The following is a 14,289-nucleotide window of genomic DNA, read 5'->3' on the forward strand; positions in this document are numbered from 1 at the left end:
ACAGCAAAGTGATCCAGTCATACACAGATAAAAATTCCCTTTCTTATGTTACCTTCTATCACGGTCTGTCCCAAGAGACTGGATATAGTTCTCTGTGCTATATACAGGAGGACCTCATTGCTTATTCATTCTGAATTTAATAGTTTGCATCTACTACCCCTTGGCAACCACAAGCTGTTTTCTATGTCTGTGGGTCAGTTCCTGTTTTGTAGAGAGACTCATATGTGCCATATTTTAGATTCCACATAAGTGATATCATAGGGTATTTGTCTTTCTCTTTTTGAATTCATTTAGTATGAGGATCTCTAGTTTCATCCATGTTGCTGCAAATGGTATTATCTTGATTTTTTTTTTTTTTTTTTTTTTTTGCTATTTCTTTGGGCCGCTCCTGCGGCATATGGAGGGTCCCAGACTAGGGGTCGAATCGGAGCTGTAGCCACCGGCCTATGCCAGAGCCACAGCAACGGGGGATCCGAGCCGCGTCTGCAACCTACACCACAGCTCACGGCAACGCCAGATCGTTAACCCACTGAGCAAGGGCAGGGACCGAACCCGCAACCTCATGGTTCCTAGTCGGATTCGTTAACCACTGCGCCACAACGGGAACTCCAATCTTGATTTTTTTTTTTTTATGGCCCAGTAGTATTCCTTTTTATGTATGTACCACATCTTTAAACCATTCATCTGCTGATGGATAGTTAGGTTGTTTCCATGTCTTGGCTATTGTGAATAGTGCTGCTGTGAACATTTGGGTGCCTTTATCTTTTTTTCAGTCCTTTCTAAGGCCGCACCCGCAGCATACGGAGGTTCCCAGGCTAGGGGTCTAAGGGGAGCTGTAGCCACAGGTCTATGCCAGAGCCACAGCAAAGCAGGATCCGAGCCACATCTTTCCGACCTTTACCACAGCTCACAGCAACGCCAGATCCTTAACCTACTTACTGAGCAAGGGCAGGGATCAAATCTGCAACCTCATGGTTCCCATTCGGATTCGTTAACCACTGAGCCACAACGGGAGCTCTGGGTGCCTTTATCTTTTTGAGTTGTAGTTTTGTCTGGTATGTGCCCGAGGTAGGATTGCTGGATTATATGGTAGTTTTATGTTCAGTTTTCTGAGGAACCTCTATACTGTTCTCCATAGTGGTTTTATCAGTTTGCATTCCCACGAGCGGTGTAGGAGGGTTCCCTTTCCCCCGCAACATCTGCAGCATTTGTTATTTGTAGACTTGTTAATGATGGCCATGCTGACCAGTGTGAGGTGGTACCTCACTGTAGTTTTGATTTGCGTTTTATTATAATCTTAAACAATACAAAATTATTTTTCCTTTTTTCTGCATGAACTATTTCATAAGACGTCCATACTGCTCTTATGAAAGTAAATTGAGGTAACATAGGAAGATGCTTTATAAAGAGTCAGAGTAGGGAGCAGATACTGGGCATTACTTCTCCAGGCAAAGGAGGCTTAAGCTGGAACACAGACCCAGCCTTTGAAGGAGGTTTTATTTCTGCAGGAAAAGGGGTAGTCAGTTAAGAGGCTGTTTACATGGAGGTGCTATGAGGGGAGACGTGGTGAGCCTGAGTTCTCCCTCCTGCCTTCTGGCTCAAGTGCGAGTCACCTGCCCAGACTCTGGATGATGGTAACACAGCCGTGGGAGCTGGTGCAGCGCTGCAGGGATGGCTGGGCCTCCACCTGCCCACTGCTGGGGTCAAAGGTAAAGACCTTGTCGGTGCTTTCTCCGCGGTCATCCCGCCCGCCAAGGATGTGGACCTTCCCGTCACACACAGTCACGCCACAGCTCTCCTGGGTGGACAAACAGAAAAACAAATAGTTATGGGGTCCAGCCTGGGGTTGCCTCTATCCCTGGCTGGCCAGGCCAGACAACAAAATCCTGACCTTCACAGAATATGAGCAGGCAGTCTGGATGGTGGAGCGGGAGGAATTGGATGGACCTGATTTAAAGCTCTGGTGGGACCCTTACTAATAAATGAATGGCCTTAAGACAAGTCACTTCACCTCTCTGGGCCTTAGTTTCCTTGTCTGAAAAGTGAGAATAGTAGTAGTTCCTTCTTCGTAAGGTTACCTTAAAGAGTTAATGAGATTAAGCATGTAAAGCATTTTACATAGTACCTGGAATACAGTAAGCCCCCAGTGGCAGTAATTACCCACCACCACCATCTTAGGACCTCAGGCTCGGGGAAGCCAGAAATCTAGGTGCTTGGAATCACCAGAGGTAAGAATGACAGGGACCGCCAGTCCAACCGTACCCCTGTGTAGGGTTTGGGAGAGGGAACAGAATGGTGGGGGAGGCAAGGAATGCAGGGGCCAGGCATCCAGGGCCTAGACGTCCCTTCTTCTCTGATATCACGGGGGTGAGGGAACCCAGCAGGTCACTCCTTGGCTCTCCCTACACCCCCTCCACACACACACAGGCCACCAGCTGGTAGCCTTGAGAGCCAGAGAGACTGCAGGGTCATTGAGACCAGGCTCCCCCTTCCAAAGCGACAGCACCTAGAACTGGCAATCCAGGCTCTGCCTGACACGGCCTAACTGGTGACACCTCAGCCTTTCTGGCACCAGTCTCCTTATCTTTGAAGTGCAAGGCTGATTATTGTGAGGACAGAGCTAGAGAACTATGTAAAACTACCTGGCATGGAGTCTAGCACAAGTCTTAACTGCCTCTGAGATCTGGACCCTTAGAAGGGGGTCTTCACTCTCCTGAACAGCCAGTGCCGGGGCTGTGCCCGGGAGCCTGCACTTACCACAGGGCTGGGGAGGACAGCCGCCTCCCCCCAGTCATCTGTGCCAGGGTCGTAGGTGAAGATTTTGCTCATGAGGCCCCCAACCACATAGATGGTATCCTCTAGGGAGACAGCCTCAAGACATCGCTGCGAGAAGGGGGCTGGTGACCGCAGGCTCCACTGGTCCTCCTTGGGGTCAAAGCACTGCACCTGAGGGGCAGGAGGAGCAGCAGTGGTGAAGATTCACCCTTCAGCCACCCTGCTGCCTACCTTCCCAGCTCTCTGTCCAGGGGACCCATTCAGTATAACATTTGCCTGTGTCCACCAGGCCTGAGCTAGCATCCCTCCCCTCAAGTGCGCTCAGCTTCCTCGTCCTAGCCCCTCCCCCGGCAAAAGTTCATCTTTGAAGGTCTAGGAAGAGGTCTACGTCCCAGGAGCTGGAAGTGTCATCTGCATTAGTGCTCTAGAGGGTTCTCAGAGCAGGTTTCCCACAGAGATGTGCTCCTGGCTGCGTATACTGTCAACCCTCTTCTGCCTTCCAGGAGCTCTGAGGTTATGACAAAATTCAGCTAGGGTGTCTTGCAGCCTTCATTCCTACAGCTGTCCTCAGGCCTCCCAGGCCCTCGGGTGTTTACAAGGCCTTGCTTCTCACATTGCTGCTGCCCAAGAAGGTACTGAAAGGTATTCCTCCAGCCAGCCCAGGAACATGTGCTGGGAGCTGGGAGTGGGGTTGAAGAGGTTAGGGATCCTCGTTTGGGAAAGAGTCAGATCCCAGGCCTGTGAGCTGGTCAGGGCAGGGAGAGCTGCTACAACAAAGACCAATTTTTATTGTCAAAAAGCGTAAATGTCCAACAATAGAAAATTTGGTAGACACCGATCCACCCACTCAGTGGACTGTTACACGGACACTGAAATGACAACTCTGAAGAGTTCCTAACCACATAGAAAGTGCTTATACTTAGAAGAAAAAGTCGAATGCCTCATTTTACTAACAGAACAGAAAACTAAAACAGAAGAGTGAGTCAGTTCAGAGGAAGCCTAGTAGGCGGTGCACCAAAATATTAGCAGTACATATCCTTAGGTGGTGAGACTAGGAGTGATTTTTCATATATATATATATATATATATATATATATATATATATATATATATATAAAAGATATTTTTGAATGGAGGAGAAGCTTTTTAACTAATTACTCTTTGCCCTCACTTTGTTTTTAAGATCTGTGAAACTCATGTACCACCCCAAACACCGTGATCCAGACCTACTGTGTGACCTTGTGGGGTCATCTCTGAATTCATTTCCTTGCCTGAAACATGGGGATGACTCCTCAAGGCTGTCAGTGAGATTAAGTGAGAAAATGGTCCTGGACATGAAAGCCCCAGCTCTGCACCTGGCACACAGTAGGCCTCCACCACCCTCTCCTGGCCCACCTTGTTGGTGCTGATGCCATCCTGCCCGGCGCCCCCGATCACGTAGAGCCGTCCGGCACAGGGCGCCACAGCAGCGGAGCTCACCGGCTCAGGGAGTGATGCCACTGCTGCCCAGGTGTTGGAGAAGGGGTCGTAGCGCTCCACACTGCACAGGCGCTGCAGGCCGTCAAAGCCACCCACCGCGAACAGCTGAGGGTAAAGTGAGAGATTACCAAGAGTCAGGGCGGCCTGCATCTCAGCCCCACAGCCTCTGGCTGTGTGCAGAGAAACTATCCCAGCTCCTGGCTCTGCCTCCCCTCCTCCCGTTTCCTGAACCTCCCTTAGCTGATTCCCCTGCTAATGGGTTTGCAGGATGGGTACTGAATGCGCTTTAGACAGGTAAAATGCCTGGCACCAAAGTGATGCTTAATAAAAATAACTAGTGATTTCTTAAGGGCTTATCACCTCACTTAAATGATTTCCAAGAAGCACTTATTTGCATTTCTGATTTTGAGATGTAGCTTACAAAGATAATTGGCAGATTTTTTTTCCTTTTTCTTTTTGGTCTTAAGTGGCAGAGTCGAGATTCCGATCTAGGCTCTTTGGCCCCGGAGCACATACTCTTGAGCCCCTGACTACTAGGCTGTACTATTACAGTAATTATTATTATTAGCATTAGCATTGTTATGCAACTTTGGGTGAGTCCCTTCCTTTTGGGGGCCTCACCCCTTCTTACGAAGAAAGGGTCATAGAGGGCCTACCCCAGGAAGTCCAGAGATGGCTGTCTTGGGCCCAGGGCAGTGCTGCTGGGTGTCCCTACCTGCCCCTGCATGGCCGCCATCTTGTGCCTCCACCTGCCCTTGTGCAGTGAGGCCACCTTGATCCAGGTGTGCAGATGGGAGCTAAACATCCACACGTCACGGCTGTTGATGTGGCCTCCTAGGGAGAGAGAAGCAGCTGTTGCCCCCGGGCTCTCTTGCTATTTCCATCACTCTAAGGGGCTAGAAACCAGGGTCCGCAGATCCAAAGGAAGGGTTAAGGGTAGACAGCAGGAAGGACTTCCCCCCAGGTTAGTGTGAGACTCTGGCTGTGACTCAGACAGTGTGCTTTCATGAGTGGTGGGAAGGTCTGAGTTAGGACAACAGGCAGAAAGTCTTGAGGGGTGAGACCTAAGATTGAGGGAGGAAGAGTTGGTCTTCACTGAGCTCTGGGCTCAGGGAAGCAAGTGACGGGGGGCACTTTGGACTCTGCTGAAGGTGATGGCCTCTTAAAGCTGGAGCAACGACCAGAACTTCTGATTCCCAAGCTCAGCACTCTTAGGCCCCTCGGGGCCAGGCACTGGGGATGCAGGTTGTGGACTCTCCCTGTCAGTGTCAGGCCATCCTGGTGTTCCTCAACATTGATTCATCTCTCAGGAGCACCCTTCCCAGGGAGAACCCCAACTGCACCCCTCAGCCTGACCCTGACCCAAGCCCCATCTCTGTTTCATAGCTTTTGCCTCTAGGTATTCCCAGTGGTACCAAGCAGAGGCCACACATGTTGCTCCGGAGCCGTCAGTGGCCTTGGATAAGTTGTCCAGGAATAAAGTGTGGCCTGGACGATTGCCGAGGCCTTCCCGTGCCTTTTCTCCTTATCCTCAGGCCCCCACAGCTCCCTATGGCAAGTGCAGTCTACGAAGGCCTGGAGTCAAAGCCTCCCTGACTTCAGACTCCCTTTACTGTCTAATCCACAGTAACATCCCTTCCTCTCAGACCCTCAGCCTGCACCTTGGAGACCTGGGTACCCAAGGTTCCTTTTTACCCTCATGCCTTTGTCTCTGCTGTTCCCTCCAGTTTTCAAGGTCTAGTTGAAAATCATCCCTTCCATGAAGCTGGGCCAGATTCCCTGGTTGGGAATCCAAATTATGTGGGGACTCACAGCCCGCTTTTCTGCTTGGTGGTAAGGTGGTCTCTGACTCCCCCTGTCCAGGGCACTCTAGGGGCCCGAATCTCTGGGAGGGCACAGTCCATTGGTATCAAACCAGTCTTTGCCATTCTTGAGGCAGTGGGTGGAAAATCTCCCTATAAAGTGGGCTTGTTGTGGGAATTAAATGATAACTAATGTAAGCTGCTTAGCATAATTTAGCACAGCACATGGTAGGCTAGATAAAGAAAAATGATTAACCCTGATCTGAGCTGAGGCAAACATTGCCGGATAAAGGTTGGAGTCACACCAGTGATTGGCTCTGCAGTACCACCTCAGCTGGTAACTGTAGGTTATCAGGAAAGATCCCGCCCCTGTATCCCTGTTGCGCGGAGGAGGGCAGTGCCCGGGCTGCGAGGAGCCAATCCTGTGGGGCTCGGGCTGCGGGCCCGCCCTCACCAGAGATGTAGACATCATTGCGGAGAGCACAGCTGGCGAACTCTGAGCGCGCGTAGCCGGGTAAGCTGGGCAGTGGGGTCCAGCGCCGGCTCTCTGGATGGTAGGCATCAGCGAAGGGCAGCTTCAGGAGCCCCTTGCGGTCACAGCCACCAATGACCACGATCACTTCAGCTAGGTCCATGAACCTGGTATGGGGACAAGCCCAGTGCCGGTTAACAGGCAGCCAGGTTTCAGCCCTCTCTCACCGTCTCATCGACTGAACTATACGGTCTTGCTGCTCTTCCACGCCCTTCTGCTCTCCACCTTCCTGTGCTGGACTCTGGCACTTCCGACCTCCTGGCTTTTGATGGGAAGAGAGGGTCACTGCTCCTTACCCCATTGGACTGACCTCTCAGTTACAGGGAACGAATCTTTACAGAGCCCTTACCCTTATGTAGAAAAAAATCCTCATTTAATCCTGACTTGCCCAAAGTCATGTAGCCGAAAGTGACAGAGCTGGAACTCAATCCCAAGTTGGTCTCCGCACTGTCTGACCTTCACACAGACTCATCTGTATCCCTCCTCCTCTAGCCATCTCCTAAACCCCTCTCCTAGTTGCTAAAGCCATTAAACCAGGCTACATCCCCTTTCGGCAAAGCATTCTCCCCTCCCACTGACCCTTCAGGTGCGTACCCAACCAGAATTACCAAACCTTTTAGTGAAAGGCTTCCTACCTAATTCCTTTGACAAATACTGAACCTCTTGGGCCACAATGTCTCTTGTTCTCGTGAGGGTGACAGACCGTCAGCAAGACCGTCTACCCAAAAGTCTCTTGGTCTGGCAATTATGAGGTGGGAGTAAGCCTTTTAATTTTTTCCCAAGCCTGCCTATTTATACCCCTTACTAGACTGGGCTCCCTGAAGTTAGAGTATTTCAGATCACTCCTGAGTCTGGCACGAGACAATGTTTGCGAGCTGTGAGATCCCTGCATTTCCCCCACTGGACTGTGAACTCTTGGAGGGCACAATGCCCAGCATCAAGCCTATGAAAAGTCTGTTGAATGATTGAATCTCAGTCAAGAGGTGCGATCAAGTGATAGGAAAAGGATAGTGGAGGAGTGAGGGAGCGACTGAACAGGGGAATAACGCAGGGCACAAGGCGGGAGGCAAGGGGACGGAGGTGGGGGGGGGGGGCAGCTTACCTCCGAGGCCGGGCCCGCAGCACGCTGGCCTCACGGCCCAGGATGAAGCAGGCCCGGGCCTCGAGCAGCAGCGGGCGGCACTCGCCGCAAGCCTGCAGCAGGTCGTCAGCCTCCACCTTCTCCAGGAAGTAGGCGGGCGCCAGCAGGGGCAGGCGCACGTGCTCCAGCAGGCGCCGCAGCTGTCCCCGGCGTGCCGGCGCGTCGTGGCGCACCCAGCGCATGGCCGCTTCGAACACGGCCTCCTCGTGCACCACGCCCAGTGCCGGGTCTGCCAGCAGTGCCGCCACCTCATCGGGCGCCAGTTCCAAGAAGTCCGCGTGGCGCGCCACCTCGGTGAAGGCCTGGCGCAACACGCGGCCACAGCGCTCAGCCAGGGAAGCGAGCGAGAAGGCAGCGGCCACGCGGCGCAGCGCCAGGCTGTTGGCAGCACGCAGGCGGCCCTCGAGGAAGCGTGCACAGGCCTCGCGCAGGCCCGCCACGCCCAGCCGCTCGGCCAGCGCCAGCACCGCGGCCGCCTCTTCCTCCGTGCGCAGCCGCACGCCAGCGCCGTACATGTAGTCCAGCACCACGGCCAGCGCCGCCGCGGTCGCGGTCCCTGCTGGGCCCGCGCCTGGCACCACTGTCAGGCCCTGCTGTGGCTCCCCAGCCCTGAACAGGCTACGGAAGTATGCGCTCCCTGCGCTAAGCGCGGCACGGTGGCATGGAAAGTCGCAACCCCCCGCACGCAGCACCACGTCCGTGAGGGTGCCGCTCCGCCGGTAAGCATTGAGGGTCTGCAGGACGCGCTGCGCGTGGCAGGACCCCGCGCACGGCGTCTCGGAGGCCTGCTCTGACTCCTCCGGCACTGGGCCCTCCAGCATCCTGCTGGGCAGAGGACACAGATAGCGTTGACAAATACACCTGGCTGGGGCCTGGTTAGAGGGCAGGAGGCCCCACCCCTTCCCTTCCTTGGTCGGTTCAGTCGTTTACTCAGGCAGGTGCGAATGAACTTATTAACCTGTGTTCATGCTACCGCTGTTCCTTCCATCCATCTATCCAGATTCCGAATGATGTCAGTGAGCCGGTCTCTGCCTAACCTAAAGGGCTGGACCCTGTTTTAGCTGTACCGTCGTCCCCCCAGCCCCTTTACCCACGGCAGTCATGTGGCTCTTTCTGTTCTTCAAACTCACTAAGCTTCTTCCTGTAGGCATTGGCGGGAGACAGATGGCATACTCTCAAGTGGGGTAATTTGAGGAGAGTCTAATAAAGGAAGTTCTTACAAAAGCATAGGCAGTGCTTTGGGACTCCCCCAAGGGATAGAGCAGTGCCACTGTGGCTACCACAGCTGGAAGACTTCATCTCTCCAAGGTCTGAAGGTGGAGGGCTGGGAGGTTATTGGAACCTACCCAAAATACCTCTGTAAAGAGGGCCCCCTGACAGGAGCTGTAGCCTTTGGTCAAGGAATTCAGGCAACTCCACAGAGATGCTGTGTGTGTGTGTGTGTGGGGGGGGGTATAAAATCGACCAACTTCTCCTCGCTCCATCCTAGGGATCTACAGGTGTTCCCCATTGGCCACACCCTGATTATTCTATGTAATATTTGCCCCTCCCCCAACAGTGCAGGATCTGGCTCATAGTAGGTGCTCAATTAGTGCCTGTTCAAGGTCAAGTGAATGTATTAAGCTGGTATTTATTGAGAGCTCTTTCTGTGCCAGGTGGTGAACAAGACATAGCCCCTGCTCTCCTGGAGCTTGAAGAAGCATTAGGGGAGCTCCAGTCGGAGGGGAGTCAGGGAAGGCATCCTTGACAGGGGTCAGTCAGTCTGACTGAGGACAGGTAGGATTCGCCAGGAGAAGGGAAGGGAGTGGAGGGAGGAGGTCTCCACCTGTGCCAAGGCCTAGAGGTGAGAGCCGAGGCTAAAAGGGAAGGTGGCCTCCGTGGTGAGTTCTCCGTTCTCAAGGAAGCCCTGTGGGGATGGGGGGAAGAGCTCGCTCCAAGGACTGATCCCGGTGTGTGATCCTGCGCGAATCACTCCCCATCCCCTTCCTCATCTGAAACGCCTCCCTCACACGGTTGCTGTGACTTGGTGACTGTTAGGTGGAGCGTACGAGAAAGTCTAGGTACACAGTACAAACCCAGGAGATGTTTCCCTACATGTTTTTACCCAAGGGGAAGGGAGCGCACAATGTGTTTAAAGTTGCTTTTCTGTGCATAATTTTGTGTGATCCTCAGAGACCTGAATTAGACCCCCTCCCCCCTTCTTTTTAAAGTTTGTCATGAGGAAACGATCACATGGAGGTAACCTGCCCTTCAGAGGTTGCCGTGAGAGTCAAAGGAGGGGTGTTTGTGAAAGCATTCTACAGACTGAAGATCTGTAGTGGGCGGTTTGGTCTCTGCTTGCACACCTCCAGGGACAGGGAGCTCACTTCTTTATGTGGCAGTTTACTCTAGGGGAGCAGCACTCTGCTCCCTGCTCCTTGTCTGTCCTTCCTCTGAGACGGCCTTTTTTTTTTTTTTTTTTTGGTCTTTTTAGGGCTGCACTTGTGGCACATGGAGGTTCCTAGACTAGGGGCAAATCAGAGCTGTAGCCGCCGGCCTATGCCATGGTCACAGCAATTACAGATCTGCGCCATGTCTGTGACTTACACCACAGCTTATGGCAATGCCAGATCCTTAACCCACTGAGCAAGGCCAGGGATCAAACCCACATCCTCATGGGTACTAGTTACATTTACTTCTGCTATGCTGTGAAGGAAACACCCTGAGACTGCTTTGTCCTGGAGGTCAGATCTTGCTCACTAAGTTAGTCTGACTTGAACTGTTCATGCCTGGGCCATCCTGGGTGGCGGATCCCCTGTCTTAGCACCAAGGGAAATGAGCTATCTGCTGGGCAGGGTCCCAGGAAGGTAACTACTTGGCCCAAGTAGAGGGGTTGGGCCCTGAACCCACCTGGCTCTAGACTCTGCACACTTAGTGGCTCAGCCACACTTGCCAAGGTGGGGGCGTGTCCCAAGGAGCAGCCCACGTCCCCTGGAAGGAGGTGAGAGCAGTCATTGGAGTGTGCTGCCCTCATTCTGTTCCTGCCGGCTGAGAATTTCTCAGCCATGCTCTGAGCTGAGATCCAAGAGGGCAGGTCTCATCCGTATCAGGAGGGACTTCTCTCTGCGAGGTGTCCTGGCACCAGGGGCTGTCTGGGAGAGGGAGGGAGCCCCTCCTGGGAAGTGCAACCGCTACTTTTTCCTTCATTCTCCTGCTGTCTGCGGCGCTGGGCACTGTGGATACACTGGGACATCCGACCCAGTTTCCACCCTAGAGATTTCAGTCTAGGAGTCCAACGATGCCTTGTTGGAACGTGGAAGGTAGGGATTCCCAGGCAGGGCTTGATGGGTTTCCTCCCATCCCAGCTGAGAATCTAGGCACCTCAAACCGAAGGTCCTGACACAGACTGAGGGACCCAGCCAGGCCCTAGAAATTGACATGCTGCCCCGTTTCTTTTACACACACACACACACTTGTAGACGCCACACAGCCAGGGCAGCCCTGCATGCTGCCCCGTTTCTTTTACACACACACACACACACACACACACACACACTCTTGTAGACGCCACACAGCCAGGGCAGCCCTGCATCCTAAGTCCCCACGTTACTTGGCCCTTACCTGGCCATGACCTCTCCCAGGCACTCTGCAGCTGCTGCTTCCTTGCTGACCACTCCTGTCTGTGCTGCCGCCTGTACTCCAGCAGCCCGGGCTCAATGTCCCTGCCACTCTGCCTGGACTCAGGCTCAGCTGCAGGAGGACAAAGGGGCTGGACGCCAGGCGAGTGGGGAGGGGAGAGTTAAGGGGGAAGGGGAGGAGGGGACGCTGGGCTTTTGTTCTACTCTTGGACCAGCCCTGGGATGAGGGGGGAGGGAAGAGGCGAGAGTAGGTGTGGGATTGTGAACGACCCTGGGATGCGTGTGCCTGAATCGGGGGTGACTGGTGCTGGCTGCGCCCCTGAATGATACCTGGACGTGAGGGCATATGTGCTTGCAGGTGTTCCGGGTACCTGGATGTGAGTCTGGGAGTGACTCTGTGGCGCTGGGCCGGGTGTGATTGAGTAGCTGTAGGTGTAGGAATGTAACTGCAGAGCTTAGAGGTCTAGGTTTCCCTCTTGCCTCCTTGAAACTCCGTGCTGTGTCTGTTCCTGCTTGACAGCAGACATGTCACTTTGGGACCTCATGTATCTGGTTACATGCCTTGTGTGTTCTGTCTCTGTGTCTGCATCTCTCTGTGATTGTCCGTTTCTGGGTGTGAGAAGGGGCTGTCTGCCCAGGACAGGGGACTTGTCTTACAGACGTGTGTGGGGGCAGCCTGTGGTCCTGCACCTGTGGTATGGTGTTTTTGAGTTGACAATGTACCAGCCTGGAGGGCATGCAGTGAGGCAGGCGTGATGGTATTGGGCTGGCCTGGGGTGGTGGGGGTGGGCTGGGGAGAGAACAAGGCAGCTCTGGGCTGGGCTGGCCTGCAGCCAGAGGGAGGCAGCTCCACAGGCAGCCGTCTGATCATTTGCTGCCTCTGAAGGGCCACAGGGCCTAGTGTGGGGGGTGGGTGAGGGCATTCGCCTTCATGGAAAAGGGCAGTAGTTTGGGAGGAGGTTGCCCCGACCAGAACCCCGATGGACCTGTGGCACCTGGGGCCTGGTCCTGGGACTTGCCATGCAGCGCAGTCACTGTGCCCTTAGCGCTGGCTCTTCATCTCCGTAGGAGCGATCGCCATTCCTGCCCCGCCTGTCTTGCTGGGTTGCTGTGACCTCGAGAGGGGTTTCTGAGTGAAAGCCATGTGCCACATGGCGATGGTGAGGCAGGGACCTGCGGAACCTGCCCTAGGGAGGCTTAGGAGGCCGGGTTTGTGGAAGGGTCACCATGAGAGGGTCGCTGTGATGCTGGCCGAGCGCGTGTCCGGAGGCCTGGCGGAGTCTCTTCTGAGACCCTGCTTCCCCCTGAAAGGGGTGTGTGCGCGCTGTATGTTAAAGGCTGTCAGAGATCCGGACACCTCTGTACCCGTCCTGGGGAAGGATGGCCTAAGGGTTCAAGGAGGACCCTGGAGGGGGAAGGGGAGAAGCGAGGAGTGCGTCTGGGGGTGGGGGGCAGGAAGGGAGGGGCCCATCTGCTGTTTCCCTGTGAAGGGCAGCCCGGCCGTCTCCCACACATGGGGGAAGGGTGTGAGGAGGGCACCAGGAAGGTGGGCTTCTCAGTAATTCCCCAGGTGAAGGGGCAGGAACCCAGGGTGACCCCAGGCTGTGTGCTCCACTGAAGGTGAAGGCGCAGCCACATGCCCTGCTAGGGCGTGGCCTCTCCTCCTGCCGTTGTTAGGGGACAAGGGCAGGCAGCTGGACCAGCTCCGCATTCGGGACTGCGAGGTATAGTGTAGAGCCCTGGTGACAGGAGGAGTCCCACTCAGAACTCCCAGCCCCTCTGTCCCCTCCTGAGGACTCTAGGATGTTTCAGGTTGCCCACGTGGGGCCAGGGGCACTAACTGGACAGGGAGGGGCTGGCATGAAAGGTCAAATTCACTTGCGTGGGCGGGCATGCACAAGGCCAGAGAGGAGGTTCTTGGGGCATTCAGGTAGGCGGCGTGCCTCACTGCTGACCTGGATGGTCCAGGTTTCATTCATGCTTCCTCGTGCCCAGGGAGAGGCAGGAGCCGACCTCTGCTCCAGGAAGGGAGCACTTGGCACATGTTCGCAGGGGAGGAGGAGGGCAAATCCCCTCAGGTCCCGGAGGGCTTGTCCTAGAGGTTAATGTGGGGGCCCAGTCTGGACAGAATCGGGAGAGGTTTCTTTTCCTTTCCTCCGCAAGGGGCCACAATTGCTCAGACCCCCGGGAATTCTATCCAGGAAGGTCCCTATTTGGTGAAGATACAGACTCCTTGGCCCCCAGGAAGCACCGTGTTCATTGAAGGCTGGAACTGGGGTTCAGCCTCCCCCTTTTCCATAAGACACACTCAAGACCATGCAGACTCTTAGGACGAAGACGGAGGTTATAGACCTGCCCCGACTCTGCCACTGACCCCTTCCCATGGAGGACAGAGGTCCAAGGACTGAAGGACAGGGACGTCTCTGGTCCTGGGGGCTGCCATTGTGCTTTCAGCACAGGTGTCCCACTGGGCCGGAAGTGGAGGTGGGTCTCTTCAGTCAGGACCAAAGCCCTGAGAAGTCAAAGCCAAACCTCTGCCACGGGGAGAGGCGTCTCCCAGCTGAGGACAGAGCTTAGAAAGCCTCCATGTGGCCACGAGGGGACAGTGAGTCGCGCTGCCCAGCCTTAAGGACCCAGAAGCCCTAGCTGCCTTGCCATTCCTGACCGGTTGTAGAAGACACACTTAAACCCTGGGGCCACAGCCTGGGTGGGATTCTGGCTCTCCCAGTTCTAAGCTGTGTGGCCATGGATGGTCGCTTTACCTCTCTAAGACAATATGGGGGCACTGGTTCCCAAGGCCAGAGCTGTTAAGAAAGCCCTGGTGCCATGTGATGCAAGGGAGGGGCCCCACCACCCTGCCACTCTCCCATTTGTTTCGTTTCTTCTTTTTCTTTTCTTTTTTCTTTTTAACGGCCACACTCACGGCATATGGAAGATGGAAGT

At 54.5% G+C, this 14,289-nt stretch overlaps 1 protein-coding gene across 1 annotated transcript; it reads right to left on the reverse strand.

The window, feature by feature from the left end:
• Nucleotides 1-1,434: 1,434 nt before the first annotated feature.
• On the reverse strand, nt 1,435-14,264 carry KLHL35 (kelch like family member 35). Its single transcript, XM_047753019.1, has 7 exons — nt 11,330-14,264; nt 7,691-8,551; nt 6,511-6,695; nt 4,970-5,088; nt 4,171-4,359; nt 2,758-2,946; nt 1,435-1,798 (listed from the first exon to the last, which is right to left on the reverse strand). The coding sequence occupies exons 1-7, from the start codon at nt 11,335-11,337 to the stop codon at nt 1,610-1,612; spliced, it is 1,740 nt and encodes a 579-aa protein (XP_047608975.1). The 5' UTR covers nt 11,338-14,264; the 3' UTR covers nt 1,435-1,609.
• Between the last annotated feature and the right edge of the window lie 25 nt (nt 14,265-14,289).

The sequence above is a fragment of the Phacochoerus africanus genome, chromosome 11 (assembly GCF_016906955.1).
Source record: "Phacochoerus africanus isolate WHEZ1 chromosome 11, ROS_Pafr_v1, whole genome shotgun sequence".
Taxonomy (NCBI): domain Eukaryota; kingdom Metazoa; phylum Chordata; class Mammalia; order Artiodactyla; family Suidae; genus Phacochoerus; species Phacochoerus africanus.